Raw genomic sequence first — 18,786 nt, forward strand, 5'->3', positions numbered from 1 at the left:
GCCCGAGTTTGTGCTGTCTGTCTTTGTCTGAGATTGTACGTCAACCCTGGTGTTACCTGTGCTCCTGTCTGCCCCATGTATTTCCTTGGATGTTGGCATAAAAATACTTTTGTGTTCATTTACGCCTTGTCTCCTTGCTCCTCGCATTAGGGAAGTGTTACTCAATCATATTAATCAGAAAATATGTTAATTTCTAGTAAAAAAAAAAAAAAAAAAAAAAAAAATATATATATATATATATATATATATATATATATATTATATATATATATATATATATATATATATATGTATAGTTTATATTTATAATACATTGCAATCACTCCAAAAATTAAGTGTTTTAAATTGGCTACAACATATATATTTTTCAAAGAAATCCAATTTGTTTCATTGTTTGAATATTGCTTGTTCCACAGTTAGCCATATATTTTAACCATATTCATACTTTTTGCCAGAATAAATATAATAGTTTTCACAACATTCATTAATTTATTCATTATTCATTCATTTTGAAATCTTACAATTTCATCTAAATGGATGGAAATGTTATATGCAACATAAATATTTTGCAGCTCACTAGTTTTTGTAACAGAGCTAACACCAAAAATACAGGAAACACTCAAGACTTCCTGCATATTAGACATAGATATATTGATAGATTTCAAAATGAACCCGAGAATACACAACTACCATGAAGATTAGAAAGGTACAATTTGGGCTTCCCTAAAAAAGTATGGAATATTTTGGCTTCATGTGAAGTGAACCCCCTTTACAGATATCTGACAATAGCACTTGATTAGACGTCGCACACTGCCTATTGTTAGTAGACCTCCCTATGCAATTTGGTTTCCTCCATGCAGTCATTCAATCAAATTAAGCCTCCATTAAATATGGAAATGTGGTTTGTAGCACAGGAGGGGCTGCGCGTGATTAATGTACCTCACCAGGCAGTGCTGCTTGAGTAGCTCTATTGATAGAGTGCTAAGACTGAGGGCTTGGGTGAACATGAGCCAGCTTGTCAGTCCAACTTGCCCCCAGCTTTCATTTGGAATCTTTCACTCTTATTCTGTCTTTCTGCCACAGCTAGAAAGGTCCAGCACCCAGCTATCATTCCAGTTTGTCCGCCTGTCCACCTGAAATCCTGCCCTGCCAAGCCTGGCCGCGTGCCAACGCTTTTAGCGACGCTATCTGTCAAGGTATGAATAATACAACCCCGAAACCATCCGCAGAATCCAAATGAGGAGGAAAATGCTCTACTTCAGCTCCCCAACATGCTTATGCCAAGAAAAGGCAATTATTTGAGTCCAGCTGCAGCTATGGAAATGAAGGGACTGGTATTCATGCTCTCTAGGAGAAAAGAGCAGCGTTTGAATAAATAAAGAAGGAAATAACAAAAAAGCAACACCTACAATAAAATAACAGGTCAAAAAGAATGACCTGCAATAAAACAACCACTCATGGTCATCAGAAAAACACTTTAGACTTGAACTCAAACATCCCACATGAGCACCCAGCAAACAGGGCACATGCTGGGCCACGCCACTGACTTTAATTCAGGGTTATTATAGTAAACAAACAAACAAACAAATAAATAAATAAAGAAAACCATAAAACATTTAGACTTAAGTTAACATTAAAAAAAATCATTTAGTTTAACTAAAATAACTAAAAACTATAACTGAACCAAAAATTTGTAAAATCTATATAAACATTAAAAACAATAAAATAATTAAAAATTAAGAACACAACAAAATTACCAACACTTTAACAAAAATGTAAATGAAAACTGAAAATATGAATATAAAAAATTATGCGAAATATTAATGAAAGCTAAAACTAAAACCATAAAATTGTTAATTTAAATAAAATAACTGAGATAAAATGTATATTATTTCAGCTAGTTGCCAGGGAAAAAGCTATAATATTCAATTAGTAAAACTTAGTATACTAAAATAATTAAAAATACAATTTTAAATTAAAATGTATGAAAATATATAGAGATGATAAACAATTAAAAAATCACAAAAACACAACAAAATTACTAAAACTTTAACAAAAATGATACTGAAAACTATAATGAACCACAATTAATTAAAATTATAATGAACAAATAATAAAAATAACAAAAGCTATAATATCAGTAATAGTAAACACTGCTTTAAATGAGTTTAAATGTCAGAAATGGCAAGTATTTTGAATTTAACGTGAAGTATAACAACTGAAATAGTATGTTTTTGTAAAATGCACTCCAATAATCTTTGTTTACCCCCCCAAAAAAAAACAAAAAAAAAAGTTTAGGTTAATGAGTTCAGGGTTAGGGTTATTACTTAGTTATTACTCTATTACTGTAATAAGTAGTTATCAAAGTGCTTATCTGCTATTTACATTGTTCTCCAAAGTTCTTTGCATACCATGGTGCTACCATGATATATGTCCAAAACATACGGTATTACCATTGCATCATGTCCAAATATTAATTGCGACTGTTATTCAGGATAAGTGACCTTTCCAACAAAAGTCAATACCTCGACCAATACAATCTGCACAGAAAGCAGTGTCTGTGCATAAGAAACCTGATTTCTCACACCCATATCTGCCTTACATCAATACAACAGCAACAGAGTATTTATGCAGTTATTCAGCTACGCACATTATTCAGCCCTAATCTGGTTTTGCTCTGCTTATCCATTTCACCAGCGCTTTGCTAGCACACACTATATAAGCAATATTGATAATCTATTTACTGTTCCCATAATTACTTTGCGTTCAGGCGGTTGGGTTGAATATCAATCCATCATTGGCTAGTTTACATATGAACAGCAGATGAACCATAAATGACAGTATAGTGGGATATTTGTAATAAGAGGTGACACTCCGTTATTCAAAGAGCCACAGCTACAGTACATACAAAAATGTGATTGGTTCTGGTTTGGTAAGAACACTTGGTAAGAACACTCCAACTCAGTTACAAATTACTACATAGACTGCTACCTTGTAAGGCATCAGCTCAAGTGCAACAGAACCTGAAATCTGTTCTAAAAGTAATCTTTTTTTTAGTAAAAGTTTTTTAAAAGTAATTTCTTTTTTTTTTTTTTGCATTGCATTGCATTGTTGCATCATCTTTCAAACAACAGGAAAGGGCTGAATTATGATTAATAGACAGATATATCAAGTAGGAAGACCACACATCCTACTGCCCATGATGCCTTAAAATACTGTCTAGGTAGACATCTGTCTAGGGTTTAGAACAGCGCTTATATGAAGCAAAAAGAAGCCTGTAAAGTCGACTCTCAGCTGTCTGACAGAATGCCTAAAAAAAGAATAGACAGGCTGTAATCAGCAGCTTCCTCATTAGCTGCAGTATCTTATTAACAAATAATAACAGCGGTGCTTTGTTTTTACCTCTCGCCACATGAATTATTCAGCTTTCACAGATTTGCTCATGACTCTTTTATGGAGCATCTTGCGCAACCCAGATACTAAATGTCACTCAAAACATTGATGTCACACACTGCTGTATTTATTTGCATGTGTGTGAGTGCATTAGCGCGAGGTCGCAGTCAACTCTTGAATAATGTGTGTCAGTCTTGTGTGTTGGCGTGTTGTCATCTTGCCGCATCTTCATCAGAAACTCCAGACAGAAGATTTGTGATTTCTGTCATTTCAGCTGCTCAGTTCAAATCCTATACCTAATCCCAATCCCTGTCCTTCTTCCATTAAAAATGTAACGTCAAGGTCACATTTCACCCCAAAATCAAAAGAAAAAAAAAGTGTGTGTGTGTGTTCTTTATTACTGCATTGTGACATTATGTTCATGACATTTAAGCAAACAAATTAATTAATAAATAATAATAATAATAATAATAATAAAATAAAATAAAAATACATACAGTTTTGAAGCAATTAAGTTTTCAGGTTTCAAGTTACAGTTTTCAAGTTTTGAAGCAATTTAGCAATTAAATGTTCTCCTTAAAAATAATTTAAAATCAGTAATGCACAAAATTTTATTTTATTGTATTTTTTTGTGATTACTTCTATATTTTCATTGTGTAATACAGTCATTTTTACTATATTGAAGTAAAAATCTATTCATTTTTGCTTTACAGTAGCGATACAATTTTGCAATGCACAAAAGCTTATTATAAAAATAAGTATAAAAATAAATGTAAAATATATGTATATATATATATATATATATATATATATATATATATATATATATATATATATAATCAAAATATAATTTTGTCTACTGATTTCATATGAAATATTACCTGGATGCATTTCATGAAATTCACCCATAAACGCAAGCTTTCTATAAATGTGGTGTTGCTTCTTCAAAATATACTTTCAGATTTGAATCTTGTTAAGAAGGAAAGCAAATCATTTTACACACAATTACTGGAGATTTTTGTGTCGCCATGGTTACGTGCTACCTGTATAATTGCATGTCTGATCTCATGAGGTACACAAGGTGGGTTTTGGGGTCGGGCCAGGCAGGAGGGTGTAACTAATCTCCCTCATGATCACTACCTGTTCCTGTCACCACCCCCACCTCTCAGTTTAGATCGGTTCCTCATTCATCTTCTCACAGAGCCAAAGGTCTGCTAGACGAGCCGTTTGTCTGCAGGCTCCTGTAATTCCACAGCCGCCTCAAATGGCTGCGCTGATTGCCTGCTACAAGAGCAAAGCCGTGTCAGTCATTCAGCCAGGAGTAAACTGAGTGCGGGGGAAGAGAAACTAGTAATCTAGAATCTGAGTAGGCGGCCTGTGAGTCTGAGTGGAGACCTGAGAGTTTAGATCACTGCAAGCTTTTGTCAAATGTGTGTTACGTGTTTCAAGCGGCTCATTTTATAGCTGCTTGCCACCAGTGGAAGTATGGCACAGATGTCTAAGATACACAATGTTAAACTCCGATCATTATGTTGGTTGGTGGTTCCGAGTGAAGTCTGGTACAGGAACGAACAACAAATTAACAGCAAATCTTCATTTTTGGGTGAACTATCCCTTTAAGGTACTAGTGTCACTGCTTTTAGTTTGCTACTTCCCAACAAAAAGACCTAAATCATCAGCGCAATATAATATTAGGCTTATTACAGTATATCAGTATATATATATATATATATATATATATATATATATATATTTTTTTTTTTTTGTTAGTATTTTTTTTTTGTTTTTTGTTTTTTTTAGACTGGAAGATTAGCCCGCAAGTAGCAACTTCAATGAATACGTTTGTTTTTTTTTGTTTGTTTGTTTGTTTTGCCAGTATTTATACTGGCCGTAAAACAGAGGCGAATGGATTAGGGAGTGTGCGCACATTCAGTGAGTGTGTGACTGAAGTCACGGATGAGGAGCACATTGTACACATGCTTAAGCAATGTGTCAAAAGGACTAATTAACATATTAATGATCCCACCTTAGCACTGCAGCTTCCGTTGGATAGTCAAAACACTTTGATAAGCATGCAAATGAGAAGCCACCAGCTCAAGAAGAAACGATCTGAAGCGTGAAAGAGAAAGATAGAGGAACAGAGGGAGAGAGAGAGAGAGAGAGAGAGAGAGAGAGAGGGAGGCTGATAGTAATGATTGATCCATTGTTTTGTTTATCTTTAATTATCTGCTTTAAGCTGCTGGTGGAGGCGACATCAAAGAGAGGGAGCAGGTGCACAGTAATGCAATCTTCACCTACATCTTTTGCCACCTTTCATTCCCAGGTTTTCTTCTCCGATATGCCAATCAATACAGCAGAGAACCAGCTGTCCATCAAATGTCCATTGACCATCAAACTAGCTGTCAGATGCTGAAGTCAGGTGTGATTCAGACAAGGACCATTGAAAATCCTGTATGAAAATCTTGTCGATTCTTTGCCTTTTCCCAATAATTAAGAAATTTTTAGACACTAAAACTAAGAAAAGCTAAAAATTAAAATATATATTTTTTAATACAATGAAAACTCTCTGCCGTTATTTGTTGCATGCAGGTGTCCTGGATATTTTTAGTTTATTTTTTAGGCCAAACATATAAAGCTGTCAGACAAAAATCCATCAACAGATGTCCATTCAGAGATGGAGACTGTTTGCTGGCCGTGTATGCATTTGGCACAAAGATACAAATACTCATCTTAAAATGCTGGACAAGCATGTCATCATTCCAACTGGTAAATTATGAGCCCGAAAAGCATTTTGGACTATAAATATGTAAATAGGACTGAAATGCACAGAAATATGCTTACTAAATACCTAGAAAGTCCCAGTGAAATGCACTTTGTATCACTTAAAAGGTATTTACTTGGAGAAACACATATTTACTGTATGAAATCATGAAATGCATGAGTTTTTTATGAGCTTGTATTAACTGAAAAATTAAATTTGCTATACTACAAAAGTAGAATTTTCACTTAAAATAATACAAAATTATTCATTAGTCAATTTTTAATGTAGTTTACTTAAAATAATTAAGGTCAGTTTTGAAAGTCTTTAATGATTATTGCAATGTAAAATATGCATCATGTTTTCAGTTAGGCACTAACAACAACCAAAAGATTACATACGAAAAAATGAACAAAACCCACACCACTTTGGGAAAATGCTGTAGAGTGTCACATTAGTCTAGAACAACCTTCAAGTTTGGAAGTGTATATTGGAAATTGTTGTATTACTTGGCTCTGAAAGAAATTAGCCATATGTCATTGCACAGTAAAATAGTTGCAGCTTAGCAAAGTGACACTATTTTATCATCACCCAGACGGATATGACAGATGGAAGGAAAACAGCAGAACAGGAAAGCGTGATCACAACACTGCTTATTGGCAGCCATTATCCAGGTAAAGACCTCTTTGCCAGCCTGTGGGCTTATCTCTGTGTATGTGTGTGTGTGATTCAGTCTGTAAAAACACTGACCTGAACAACTCTTGTATGGCTGGCTCCAGGGGAACTGTGAAGAAGCACAGAGAGAGACAGAAGACAGAGGACGTGAGAGGTCAGTTGAAAGGGCAGAGGAAGATTAGATTACCGCTCAAACAAAAGGCCAGTCTGACCGTATCGCCACATTACATCTGTGTGTAATGTGTAAGTGATGGGAGGAGAATACCTTTTGAGTGTTTGCAATGGCGCTTCTCATCTGCTACATCCACCTCCATCTGCGGAGAGCCACAAAAACAATCCATCTTTTAATAAATACTTTTATTTGTAGCGCAAGCCTATATTTATGACTGTGAAGTGTGTTTCTATTTTAAAATACTTAAAAGAATAGTTCTCCCAGAAAAGGAAATTCTCACACACCCAGTCCATCCAAGATGAAGATGGGTTTATTTGTTCATGGGCACAGATTTGGAGAAATGTAACATTGCATCAGTGTCTCAGCAATGGATGCTCTGCAGTGAATGGGTGCCGTCAGAATGAGAGTGCAAACAGCTGATAAAAACATCACAATAATCCACAAGTAATCCACAGCACTCCAGCAACCCCCAATAAAAAGCACTTGAAACAAATATGATTCCTAACCTTTTTATTTATAAAACATTTCATTTAAAAGTTTGTATATTTTTTCTTATACAGTACTGGTCAAAAGTTTGGACACATTATTATTATTATTTTATGTTTTTTGAAAGAAGTCTCTTATGCTCATCAAGTCTGTATTTATTTGATCAAAAATACAGAAAAATAAAAACTAATATTGTGAAATATTATTACAATTTTAAATAATGGTTTTCTATTTTACTGTACATTAAAATATAATCTATCTCTGTGATGCATAGCTGAATTTTCAGCATCATTACTCAAGTCTCCAGTGTCCCATGATCCTTCAAAAATCATTCTAATATGCTGATTTATTATAAATGTTAGAAACATGGGGGAAGTCATGGCCATGGTTCGAGTCTCGGACCGGCAATAGCACGACTGAGGTGCCCTTGAGCAAGGCACCGAACCCCCAACTGCTCCCCGGGCGCAGCAGCATAAATGATACCCACTGCTCCGGGTGTGTGTTCACGGTGTGTGTGTGTTCACTGCTGTGTGTGTGCACTGTGGATGGGTTAAATGCAGAGCATGAATTCTGAGTATGGGTCACCATACTTGGCTGTATGTCACGTCACATCACCTTTCACTTTAAATATCCGATTCATTAGTTGCTATAGATAAATAACTAGAAGAATAACAAAGCGTAGTAAATGGTAAAACTATTTGCACTACAATCCAGAGCATTTATGATTATGATAATAAATTCTAATAACATGATACTAAATACGAGTTTGTAACAACAACAAGCAGAATGGACTATTTTTGTACAAGTAAAAAAACTGGAAGCCTGAAATATTCCATTTACAAATGGCTTACACTTTGCGAATAACTTGCTGTGTAAAATAAATCATTTGAAAGTTGTCTTCCTAAAAAGTGTAACAGTGCTGTGCCCCAAAACATTGATCAGTTTGTATCCAGATCAGCTCAAAACAGCAGCAGTGGCTCAACCAATGGCATGAGTGAAAGGCGGGACTATCTGTTTGCCCAACCAATGGCAGATGAGGGGCGTGTTCAAGTCTGCTAGTAGCAGAAAATCCACAGTTGATTGTGACAGAAAGAAAGACAGATAGTGTGAAGTGCTACCTGATGTAATTGCCAGTTTAATTGCTCTTTGGTTCAGACCTCTCTTTGCCCCACGGCCCTCTATGTTAGACAACTGATAAGAGGTAACTACACCTCCTCCAATTTCATTTTCTGAAACATGAAAAAATATATATAAACTTGTAACTATAGACATAAATAAGCATGCAAATCACATTTCCACTGGGAAACGTGCAGCGGCGTAGCAGTTTTAATATCTTCCCTACATACATTTCTCACTCTAAGCTTCAATTTACCATAAATAAATGAAAAATCAATGATAAATTTGAACTTTTCTTTAGCTCATTAGCTATATTTCCCCACTTCATATAGAATACGACAGATCCAGCTAAAGAGAAATAAACCACAGTTAAAAGAGAGGAACTGCTTTTATTTCACATTCATGCTGCTTTTCCAATCAGGAACGTTTACAGTTTTTAATAGGATTTATTTAAAGAAATAACGATTAAAAAAAAAAGAAAAAAAAAAGAATGATTTTCCATACGATTCACATTTTAGTTCAAAACATAAATGGAAATGATTATAGACCACATGTTCACAAATCACACACGATTGCTGTCTTACGTTACATTTTCCATAACAGCAGGATTAGGCACATGAAATATAACTTCTTCATTGTGTTTGCTGCAAAACATGTTGTTTGCCAGGTTTTGAAGCAGACAGTATGATACTGACAGAGAAAATATTTTGAGGGAAGATGAGGAACTCAAACAGCTCTTGTGTATTTGGCTGTGTGAAGGGAGGAACTTGTGTGGTGAAACTGGAGCAGATACAAACCAATTTGGAGCAGTGGCGTTTGATTTTTTCCAGCCTCTGTTGTGCGGCCGCATTCAGAGACACTAATTAAAACCAGTGAAGCGGGTGCTAACAAATGATGTGTTAGCGGTGCTGCAGTGGAGTGTGGTGGGACAATGAAGGGCCCCTCCGGGAACCTGATAGCACGCTTAATATCAGAGCTGCAGGGCTCTCTGCCAGTGCTCCTCTGTCAAAGCCCTCTAAAAACACACACACACACACACACACACACACACACACACACACACACACAGGATTTTATCTGAAAAAAATTAAGCTCTTGATTTAAATACTTTTTTTTTTTCAAATAAAATAATTAATAATAATAATAAAAATAAAAAACAAAACATTTTTCTTTAAATTTTAGTGGGAAATAGAATGATATTTATTAGATAAAACAACATAGCAAAATGTTTGGCTTGTGATCTCAAGTTTGAGAGGTGGTTGGAGTCTCTTCTGCTCACCAATGCTGCGTTTATTTGATCTAAAATACAGTACAAATGGTAATATTGTGAAATATTATTACAATTTAAAAGAACTGTTTTCTACTGTAATATATTTTAAGATGTAATTTACCCCTGTGTTCAAAGCTATATTTTCAGCATCGTTACTCCAGTCTTCAGTGTCACATGATCCTTCAGAAATCATTCTAATATCCTGCTCAAGAAACATTTCGGATTATTATTAATGTTTAAAACAGTTGTCTTGCTTCATATTTTTGTGGAAACTGTAATACAGTTTTCAGGATTTTATGATGAATGGAAAGTTCAGAAGAACAGCATTTATTTGAAATCAAGTTTTTACTTGATTTTAGTTTTCCTGAATAAAATTATTCATAAAAAAAAAAAATAATAATAAACACAATAACTAAAAAACTAAGTATATAAAAATAACAAACAAATGCATGAATAAATAATAAATAAAATACTGTCCCATTAAAAAATAGTATTCATATTAATAAGCAATCATGTTCATCAATCATTTTGGCCTTGTACAAACCTTGATGAACTGAGAGCACAACTGCACAATTTCTATACTAAAAAACAAATGCCTTTAGGGATTCCAATTAGAATTTGGCTGAACATATTAGGATGAGGTAATGAGCCATTTATTCCAGTGAGGTGTGGGGTCCACTAACTAATCAAAAAATTTGGCTAATGGGAAAATATCTATTTGAGACCCATAGAATGCAGAATTTAATACAAATAAACTAGAAAACCACCAGTTTCAGAATCAGGTTAATATCCATATTAAGTGAACAAACCAGTAAAAGGAATGTCTTTGAACTGAAAAATCAAAAAAGCTAATAAAAAAAATAATTGTTCTCTTAATCCAAAAGTTCTTAATTAGAATGAAGAAACATGATCCCTTAACAACAAAAAAGATGAATGTGCAGACCACCAGAAAACAGAAATGAAGAAATGACTGTTTGACTGACTGCAGAAATGAAGAAATGACTGTTTGACTGACTGCTTTAGAGGAGATGATTATCAGTCAATAAGCTGCAGTCTTTGCTTATTATATTGGTTCAGAAGGCTTGAAACATACTGAGCGGATACCAGGATGCTGACTTTTTTTGGAGCTTGACATCCATGGTCACCTATAAACAGTCTGAATGTCTGCCAAACTTTGCCATTCAGGTTGGAATGACATGAGGGTAAATGTCAGAATATTAGATGAGCTGCACAAATGTGAGCCCAAATGTGTTTCCCAAATGACAAACTCTACTGTATGAACTTAAACTATGCACTGTGTACTCTACTTTTTATGTGATTATTTTGTGTATATGTCTTACGATTGTTAAGTGTCTTAAGTGTTTAACTGTCTGACACTTGTTCATAAACTGAACATGTTGATTCACAACCAATTGAACACACCACACACACACACTTTACACACAATTATTTCACACACACACACACACACACCACACACACAACCACATTAAATATTTAATGAAACTGCATTTGAGGGGTCTTATTTGTGAAGGCATCTGAGGTACTATTTAATGAAACTGCATTTGAGGGGTCTTATTTGTGAAGGCATCTGAGGTACTTTGATGTGAGCATGTGAGGAATAACGGGAGAACATGCTGTGTAGAGATTGTCTTAATTAGAAGCTGTTTTCGAATAATATTTTGGGAATCCCTTTGCTGGAGTGCATCTCACAATCTAGGTTTGATTTTCTTCTAAAGGCCTAAAAGAATGCTTTAAATAGGATTCCCACAGTCATCAAAGCTTGGAAAGTTCAGAGAATTTTATAATGATGAATTCTAAACCTAAAAATTTATGAAAACTTAAAAATGCAATTTTGCAAAAATGCAAAAATGCAAAAATACAAAAAAAAAAAAAAAAAAAAAAAAAAAAAACACCCATAAATAAATAAACATTAAATTAAGGAAAATTAACTGGTAAAAAAAAAAAAAATAGTATTTAGCATCACTGAATCAACCTAAACACATTAACTTATAGCAACAAAATACACTTCATGACTGTAGATTTGGGCTTAATTGGCTATTTTCAGAATACCATTTTTTTGTTACCCCATTTTACAGTGTATCTCACAATATATTTTTATTTCCTAACTATCTTATAGAATGTTCTCAGCTTTTTTGCTGTCAAATACACTTGGAAAAAAAAAAAAAAAAAAAAAAATGAATTCTATACCTATATATATTAATATATCTATATATATATATATATATATATATATTAATAAGTGTTTTTTTGAAGACAGAGGTAGGTTTCATAATACTATATTTCAGGAATTTCCACTTCAAAATTAATTAATTGGTTTGCTAATGGTTTCATAATCAGGGAGAGTATTATTATATCATTTATGGTGATTTGCCGCTTGGTGTACGTTTCCTGTGAAGCAACATGGGTAATGTATATGGATTTATATATATATATAACATGGGTAATGCATATATATATATATATTAATATATATTAATAATGTGTACGGATTGCTTCAACAATAGCGTATACCATCGATTAACAACCTCAGAGCTCACAATAGGTCTGTCTTATAGGTTTATAAGTTTCCCTATGGAGAAAATGACCAGCTTTTTACTTCCAGAATCCAGCTGTTGCACACTATGGTTTTTTTAAAGAAAGAAACAATCAACTAACTCTGTAATTAATAAACAAACTAACGACATTAGTTACTAACAATGCTTTTGAGAAACATACCCCAGAACAGCAAATGTGAGCCTATGATGCTTTAAACTGCTGCACATATCCATCGGATCACAATTGCATCACATCCTGTTCTTGCAAATTGTTCCTAAATAGCATATATAAGCAGCCACCTCAGTGTTGATTCTCTTGAAGTCAATCTTATTTTGAATGTAAAGTACTGTTAGTACTTTTTAAAAGACTGTACTGTGGTTCTTTTCCTGAGAGCAGCGACGCATGTGCCACACAGTCCATAGGAGCCGTCATTCACTCACAGAGCAATTACCCAAACACTCGCAATCGGCTGCACAATGCCGGGACGGCTGGGAAATTCAGGTGAAAGATGCCAGGCAGCAATCAGTGGAGAGAGCGAGGCCATTTTCTTTCATTTGGCATCAAACGGCAGCACCAGGTCCTTAATTACACGCCAAGTGTCAGGCCGGCCAGCTGAATGCCTTATTATTCTGCTGAGCTGCATTCAGTTCAGTTTTGTTCTGATAATCCTCAGAGAATAGAGCAAACGGAGGCTTGAACCATAACAAAGAGAGAGTCATAACAGAGAGAGAGAGGCTTGACTGCGGTGGGGGTGATTTATGTATGCTAGTGAAACACACAGAGGGTCCGTCGTACTCCCCTGAAGTCAGCTCACGCTCAAACAAAAAACCGGATCAGATGTAGAAGCTGCATACTGTATATGCTGTTAGTTACTGCATTTCCTCAGCTACCATGGTAAATAACTTTTGGAAGGAATAGCTGCTAAGAACATGGAACATGACATCAGAATTGTCACAATTTTATCAAAATCTATGAAGAAATTCAGGGGACCTGAATTTAAACTTAAATAAATGCATTGTTGTGAGTAAAAAAAAAAAAAAAAAAAAAAAAAAAAAAAAAAAAAAAAACCTTTAAAGTTGCAAACATTATTTTTCTGAGTTGTGCTGACATACGTAATGTTGATCATAACCTTTATTATAAAAATAACTTGTTAAAATGGTCTTGATAACTTTAGAGCAGGCAAAAACTGGGCAATGGATTTCTAGATCCCAGCATGCTTTGCACAGAACTGGATAAGGATAAATGTATGTGTGTGTGTTGCTCCTGTAGCTCAAGTGGTAGAGCATTGCGTTAACAAGCGCAAGGTTGGGGGTTTCGATTCCCCGGGAACATGAAGGTAAAAAATTGATAGCCTGAATGCACTGTAAGTCGCTTTGGATAGCAGCGTCTGCTAAATGCATTAATTTAAATTTATTTTATTTGTTAGTGTAATGTATGTGTGTGTGTTTTTAATGTTTTTTTATTTATTTATTTATTTCAGTAAAGGGAAATGTTAAATAGTAATGTTTGACATTTAAAGTATTTTCTTAGCTTAGGATAGATGGACAGAACTTTTTTAAAAAAATGTGTTTATGCTACAAATGCCTATAAACTAAAACTAAAATAATAACTATACAAACATTTTTTTAGAAATGACAAAATACAACAAAATTACTTAAACTTTAACTAAAATTGTGTTGAAAACAGAAAATACAAAAATAAAGACAAACAAATATTAATAATTTAAAAACAAACAAACAAACAAAAAACTATAATAGTATCTTGATACTAAAATAACACTGCTGAGTTTCGGGCCCTGTTTTGTACCTGTGTAATGTGTCTTTTCATTTACTTTTTTAAATATTAATCAGACGTACAGTATATTTAAATTTAATGTCTTTAGGTATAAAATAAGATGAAAAAAAAAAATATTCAAAAGCCTTTAGCCTCACAAACACCAACCAGAGCTCCCTCCAAAACCACCATAACACACTCCGGCCCATACTCCTGTCACTTCCCATAATCCTCTGCCCGGACTCATCAGCACTCATTGTTTGCACCTGTGTCTCGTTAACCCTGTCTGCTCACCCTATATAAGCCTGGTTCATGTTGTCACTCATGGTGAAGTCTTGCATGTGTTAAGTACTGCTTTTCTGAGCCATTATTTCTTGTTTCCCTGTCTCTTGGTTTATGCTTTGTTTGTGTTTCTATTTTTTATTTGGACTGTTTTGCTGTTATATGGTTTTTGTCTGTGTTTGGATCGCGATTGTGGATTATCCTCTGAATAAACACTGCATATGGATTGTCAGCCTTCGTGTCTCGGAGCAGTTCATGACATTTAGTGCAAGACATTCGGGGGTGAAGATCATATATGAGCCTTGCCAAGTAATTTCAAAGACAATAGCAAAGGACTTTTCACAGCTCACATCTGTGTAGGTGCTAAATGAGCAGACATTTAGAGGCTGCTGCTATAGTGGCCTGAGTTTCCACAGACAGAGCTCATCCCGCTGGCGTCCTGTCCATGCGGCTTACTCCATTAAACAAGGCACCTCGCTGACTACAACATCACATCCTCATATCTGATGATTGCTGGTTCTACAGAGATGAGCAGATTCTTTAATAACTGGGATGCCATTATAATAACAACCATAATAATCCCTTGCGAAAGGAAACATATTTCCTTATCTTTTAATGATCCATTTATTAAATTATGTCATGTGTATTATATTGCGCTAATACATTAGAATATATTAAATAACACATTTAAAATTTATGCATATAAAAAAATTTAAACGAGTATGTACTAAAAACATATATTAATGTAATTTTATATTCAGTAATATACTTCATAATTTATATATGTACATGTGATAAAATATGCTACTGTGTGTATAAATATGTCTAAACGTGTATGTACTATCACTCTCGGAAGATACATATTGTGACAGAAAAATTGGACTACCTGCTATACATTTAACAAATTTAACAAATAATACATAAACAAAATAACCCAAAAATAAAAAAATAAATTACCAGACTGCATATAGACATCAAATAATTATTTGGTTGAATACATTAAAATTAGTATTAATTTAGTTCATATTTAATTGTATTCAATAAGCATAATAACAATAATCAGTATACATAATGTATTGTCTCTCTTGTATAGTGCGTCAGCTTTTAATGGCTGCAGATCTGTTAGAGTGTGTGTGTGTGTGTGTGTGTGTGTGTGTGTGTGTGTGCACAGTAGTCTGGGCTTAGATGGGACGCAGACAGTTTGAAGTAAACAGATGGAGGTTTGGAGAAGCTTGGCGCCAGGAGCATTAGCCTCCTACACGGACGAGCACACGCGTGTGAGACACACACATCCTCAGGCTTCACCTGAACTGACCCTCGGAAAGACACAGCCTGCATGCAGTATGTTTCAAAAGCTGAGATTTCTCGCATGAAGCCTGAATCCACATTTTTAACTGAGATAAATAAGAAAGGAAGGCCAAGCATACAATAAAGACAACTTGTGTATGCAGACTGTTTTACTTGATGGATTTCCAAGCGAAACACAATGAAATGTATGGTTTCATCCATTGGGAATTTATTAGATCATCAAAAGTTAGTGTTTCATACCACAATAAAGAATGTGAGTTTGCAAATCAGAGGATTTGAAGAGGATTTTTCATGGAGGCAGAATGTCTCTTTATTGAGTAAAACTTTACAATAAGGTCCTATAAGTAATGCATTAAAAACAATGAGCAATACATTTGTTACAATATTTATTATCTTTGTTACAATTAGTTAATAAAACTTTAGATGTAAATTTTTAGATTTTAAAAGTGTATTAGTAACTCATGTTATTGAACTCATGTTATCAAATTAAGCCTTATTGCAAAGTGTTACCATTTATTGCCATTTACTATTACACTACTAGTCAAAAGATTGGAATAATTAAGATTCTTTAAAGTTTGAAAGAAGTCTCTTTTGCTCACCAAGGACTGTTAGAATATATTTTAAAATGTAATTTATTGCTATGATCAAAGCTGAATTTTCAGCATCATTACTCCAGTCTTCAGTGTCACATGATCCTTCAGAAATCATTCTAATGTTTGTTTTTGTTGTTGCTCAAAAAAAGGATCATGTGTGCAAAAATATTAAGCAGTTAAAAAAAAAATTCAAAATAGATCATAATAAGAAATGTTTTACAGTGCATGATTGAGTTTTTTTTTTTTGCCCATGCAGTTGAAATCCCAGAGGCTTTGTTTGTTTGTTTGTTTTCATGAGCCAAATCCCACTCTCTCTCTCTAATCCTTAATCATTTTTGTTCCTATGCCTTTAAGAAACGTCCCCTTCATTTGCGAACGTGTTAATGTCTTGAGTATCTGACGTAATTTGAGGATTTCAAAACAAGCTATTTCTGCAGCTTTTATCTCAAAAGATCAAAGAAATTGTGATTTCTTGTGTGACCCCTTTCAACATTTTTCCTGATATCTTCATACTGCAGTGAGTCTGGCATCATCCCTCCCTTGTTCAACAGTATATTTAAATCTATCTTCTCTCTGACTCTAGAGGGATGGACTCTGCCAGGCTCGACTAGATCAGCAGCCAGACACTCAGACGGTGGCAGTCCTGGATCACGTCTCTATAGTTTTCTGTCTCCCCGGGGAGCCTGCGGCTCTCAAACACACACTCGCAACATCTTATCTCCTCAGTGGTGCTACATTCATTAGAGCTGAAACCAAAGTGTTCGAGCTGTACAAGTGTCGAATTAACAAACAGCGTCACTTCTCTTTTCTTCATCTTTGTGTACTAAATGTACACATAAGTAAGATCCCCAAAAAACAGCATATGTAAATTTAATTTACATCAACAACAACAAAACTATAAATAAAACAACCCAGGCTCATTGAAAATATGTGACTCTGGCTACATTTCAGCAAAAAATACAGTGTTCCAGATACAATTTTCTGCACTTTTCGGGTGACATGCCACAGGTGCTATAAGCAATATAATTTTTTTCTTCATTACAGATGAAGTTTATAAAACCAGACAGTGTCTAAAAAAAAACCTTCCCTTTAGGTACATTTTTGCAAAATGATATTGCATTTGTAGCAAATTTCAAAGTGAAATGTCTGCTGAGCAACTGACATCTAAATGCTCCGCATTGCAAGTGTAATGCTGTACCAGGTGCGCTATAGAGCAAGTTTACTGTGCCAGGAAAGTCAAACATATGGAGCTGGTAATGTAATGCAAATGTCAAAATGTATTAGTTTACAAATCATGTACTATGCTAGTGTTTTTGATATGCTAACTGACGCATGTTAAACAGCCAAACAGACCACTTATTCAAACACACTTAAAGATAATGAGGGTAAAAAAAATCTTGAAAACCTGTTGTCAGAGATTTACGTCAAATGTGCCTGTGTTCGTTCTCGCCCCCCCCCCCCCCCCCCTCTCTCTCTCTCTCTCTCCCTCCTTGTTAACTGTCAATCTCTTAGGTCGCCTCCCTTGTCTGCTGATTGGCTCTGGAAGCTGTCAGTCATTAATCAATGTGACACCGACCTATCCAGTGCCAGTAAAGTTTCCACCGGCAGATAAAAGGACATGCAAGGAAGTGGAACGAGGACTTCTTTTGCTTCCGGGGTTTTTTGTTATGTTACTTGTTTCTTGGTTTGATTTGTTTCTTTATGTCAAATTTCAGTTTGTTTGTTTTGCCATTTTTCTTTTGAACCTTACCTCTTTCTTGATTTGCTATTTTGTTTGTTTTAGTCACTTTGGTGACTCGGATGGCGCTTCCATTGTGCAACATTTAGGTAACTCGATCTGTTTAGTTTACTCTTTACCCAAGAGGAAGGTGGATAGGAAAGATGTCGTGCGACTTCCATTGTGCAACATTTAGGTAACTCGATCTGTTTAGACACCCCTAGGTAAGAGGTGAACGCCACCCCCTGTATGTTTGGTTTTTATAGTCGAGGATAGGGAAGTATATGGCGCTTGGCGCTGAAAATTTGCTTTCTTTTCTTTAGTTAGGTTAGAGGTTTAAAATAAGTTAGAAGTGTTTGTTTTTGTTTCTTTCTTTCTTTCTTTTGGCGTCACTAGCGTCCTCTTTCTCTTGGGTTGATTTTGTATTGTTCTTTTGTTTTGTTCTCTGAGTTGTAAATATTTGTACATATTGGTTGTCTCTTTAATGATATATATATACTTATAAATATTTTGGTAGTTATTTGGATTTTCACTTTGTACAATAAATCACATTTGTTTGCAACTAGTGTCTCTGCATTGTATCTTACCCCCACACCAATTTAAAAAGTTCTAAAAACACGTCTTCTGGCAATCCTGTATAATTCAACAAATACGAACACACAATAACTTAAAGAGATTTACCCA

General features: G+C 34.7%; 1 protein-coding gene across 1 annotated transcript in view; it reads right to left on the bottom strand.

The window, feature by feature from the left end:
- The window catches only part of LOC109074177 (myelin transcription factor 1-like protein), a 102,241-nt gene that overhangs the window by 49,930 nt on the left and 33,525 nt on the right, over positions 1-18,786 (bottom strand). The window contains exons 2-3 of the mRNA XM_042774583.1: positions 7,092-7,140; positions 6,902-6,935 (exon numbers count right to left, since the gene is read on the bottom strand). Coding sequence (XP_042630517.1) covers positions 6,902-6,935; positions 7,092-7,140 — 83 coding nt within the window. The remainder of the gene's footprint in view (positions 1-6,901; positions 6,936-7,091; positions 7,141-18,786) is intronic.

Source organism: Cyprinus carpio, chromosome A17 (assembly GCF_018340385.1).
Source record: "Cyprinus carpio isolate SPL01 chromosome A17, ASM1834038v1, whole genome shotgun sequence".
Taxonomy (NCBI): Eukaryota; Metazoa; Chordata; class Actinopteri; order Cypriniformes; family Cyprinidae; genus Cyprinus; species Cyprinus carpio.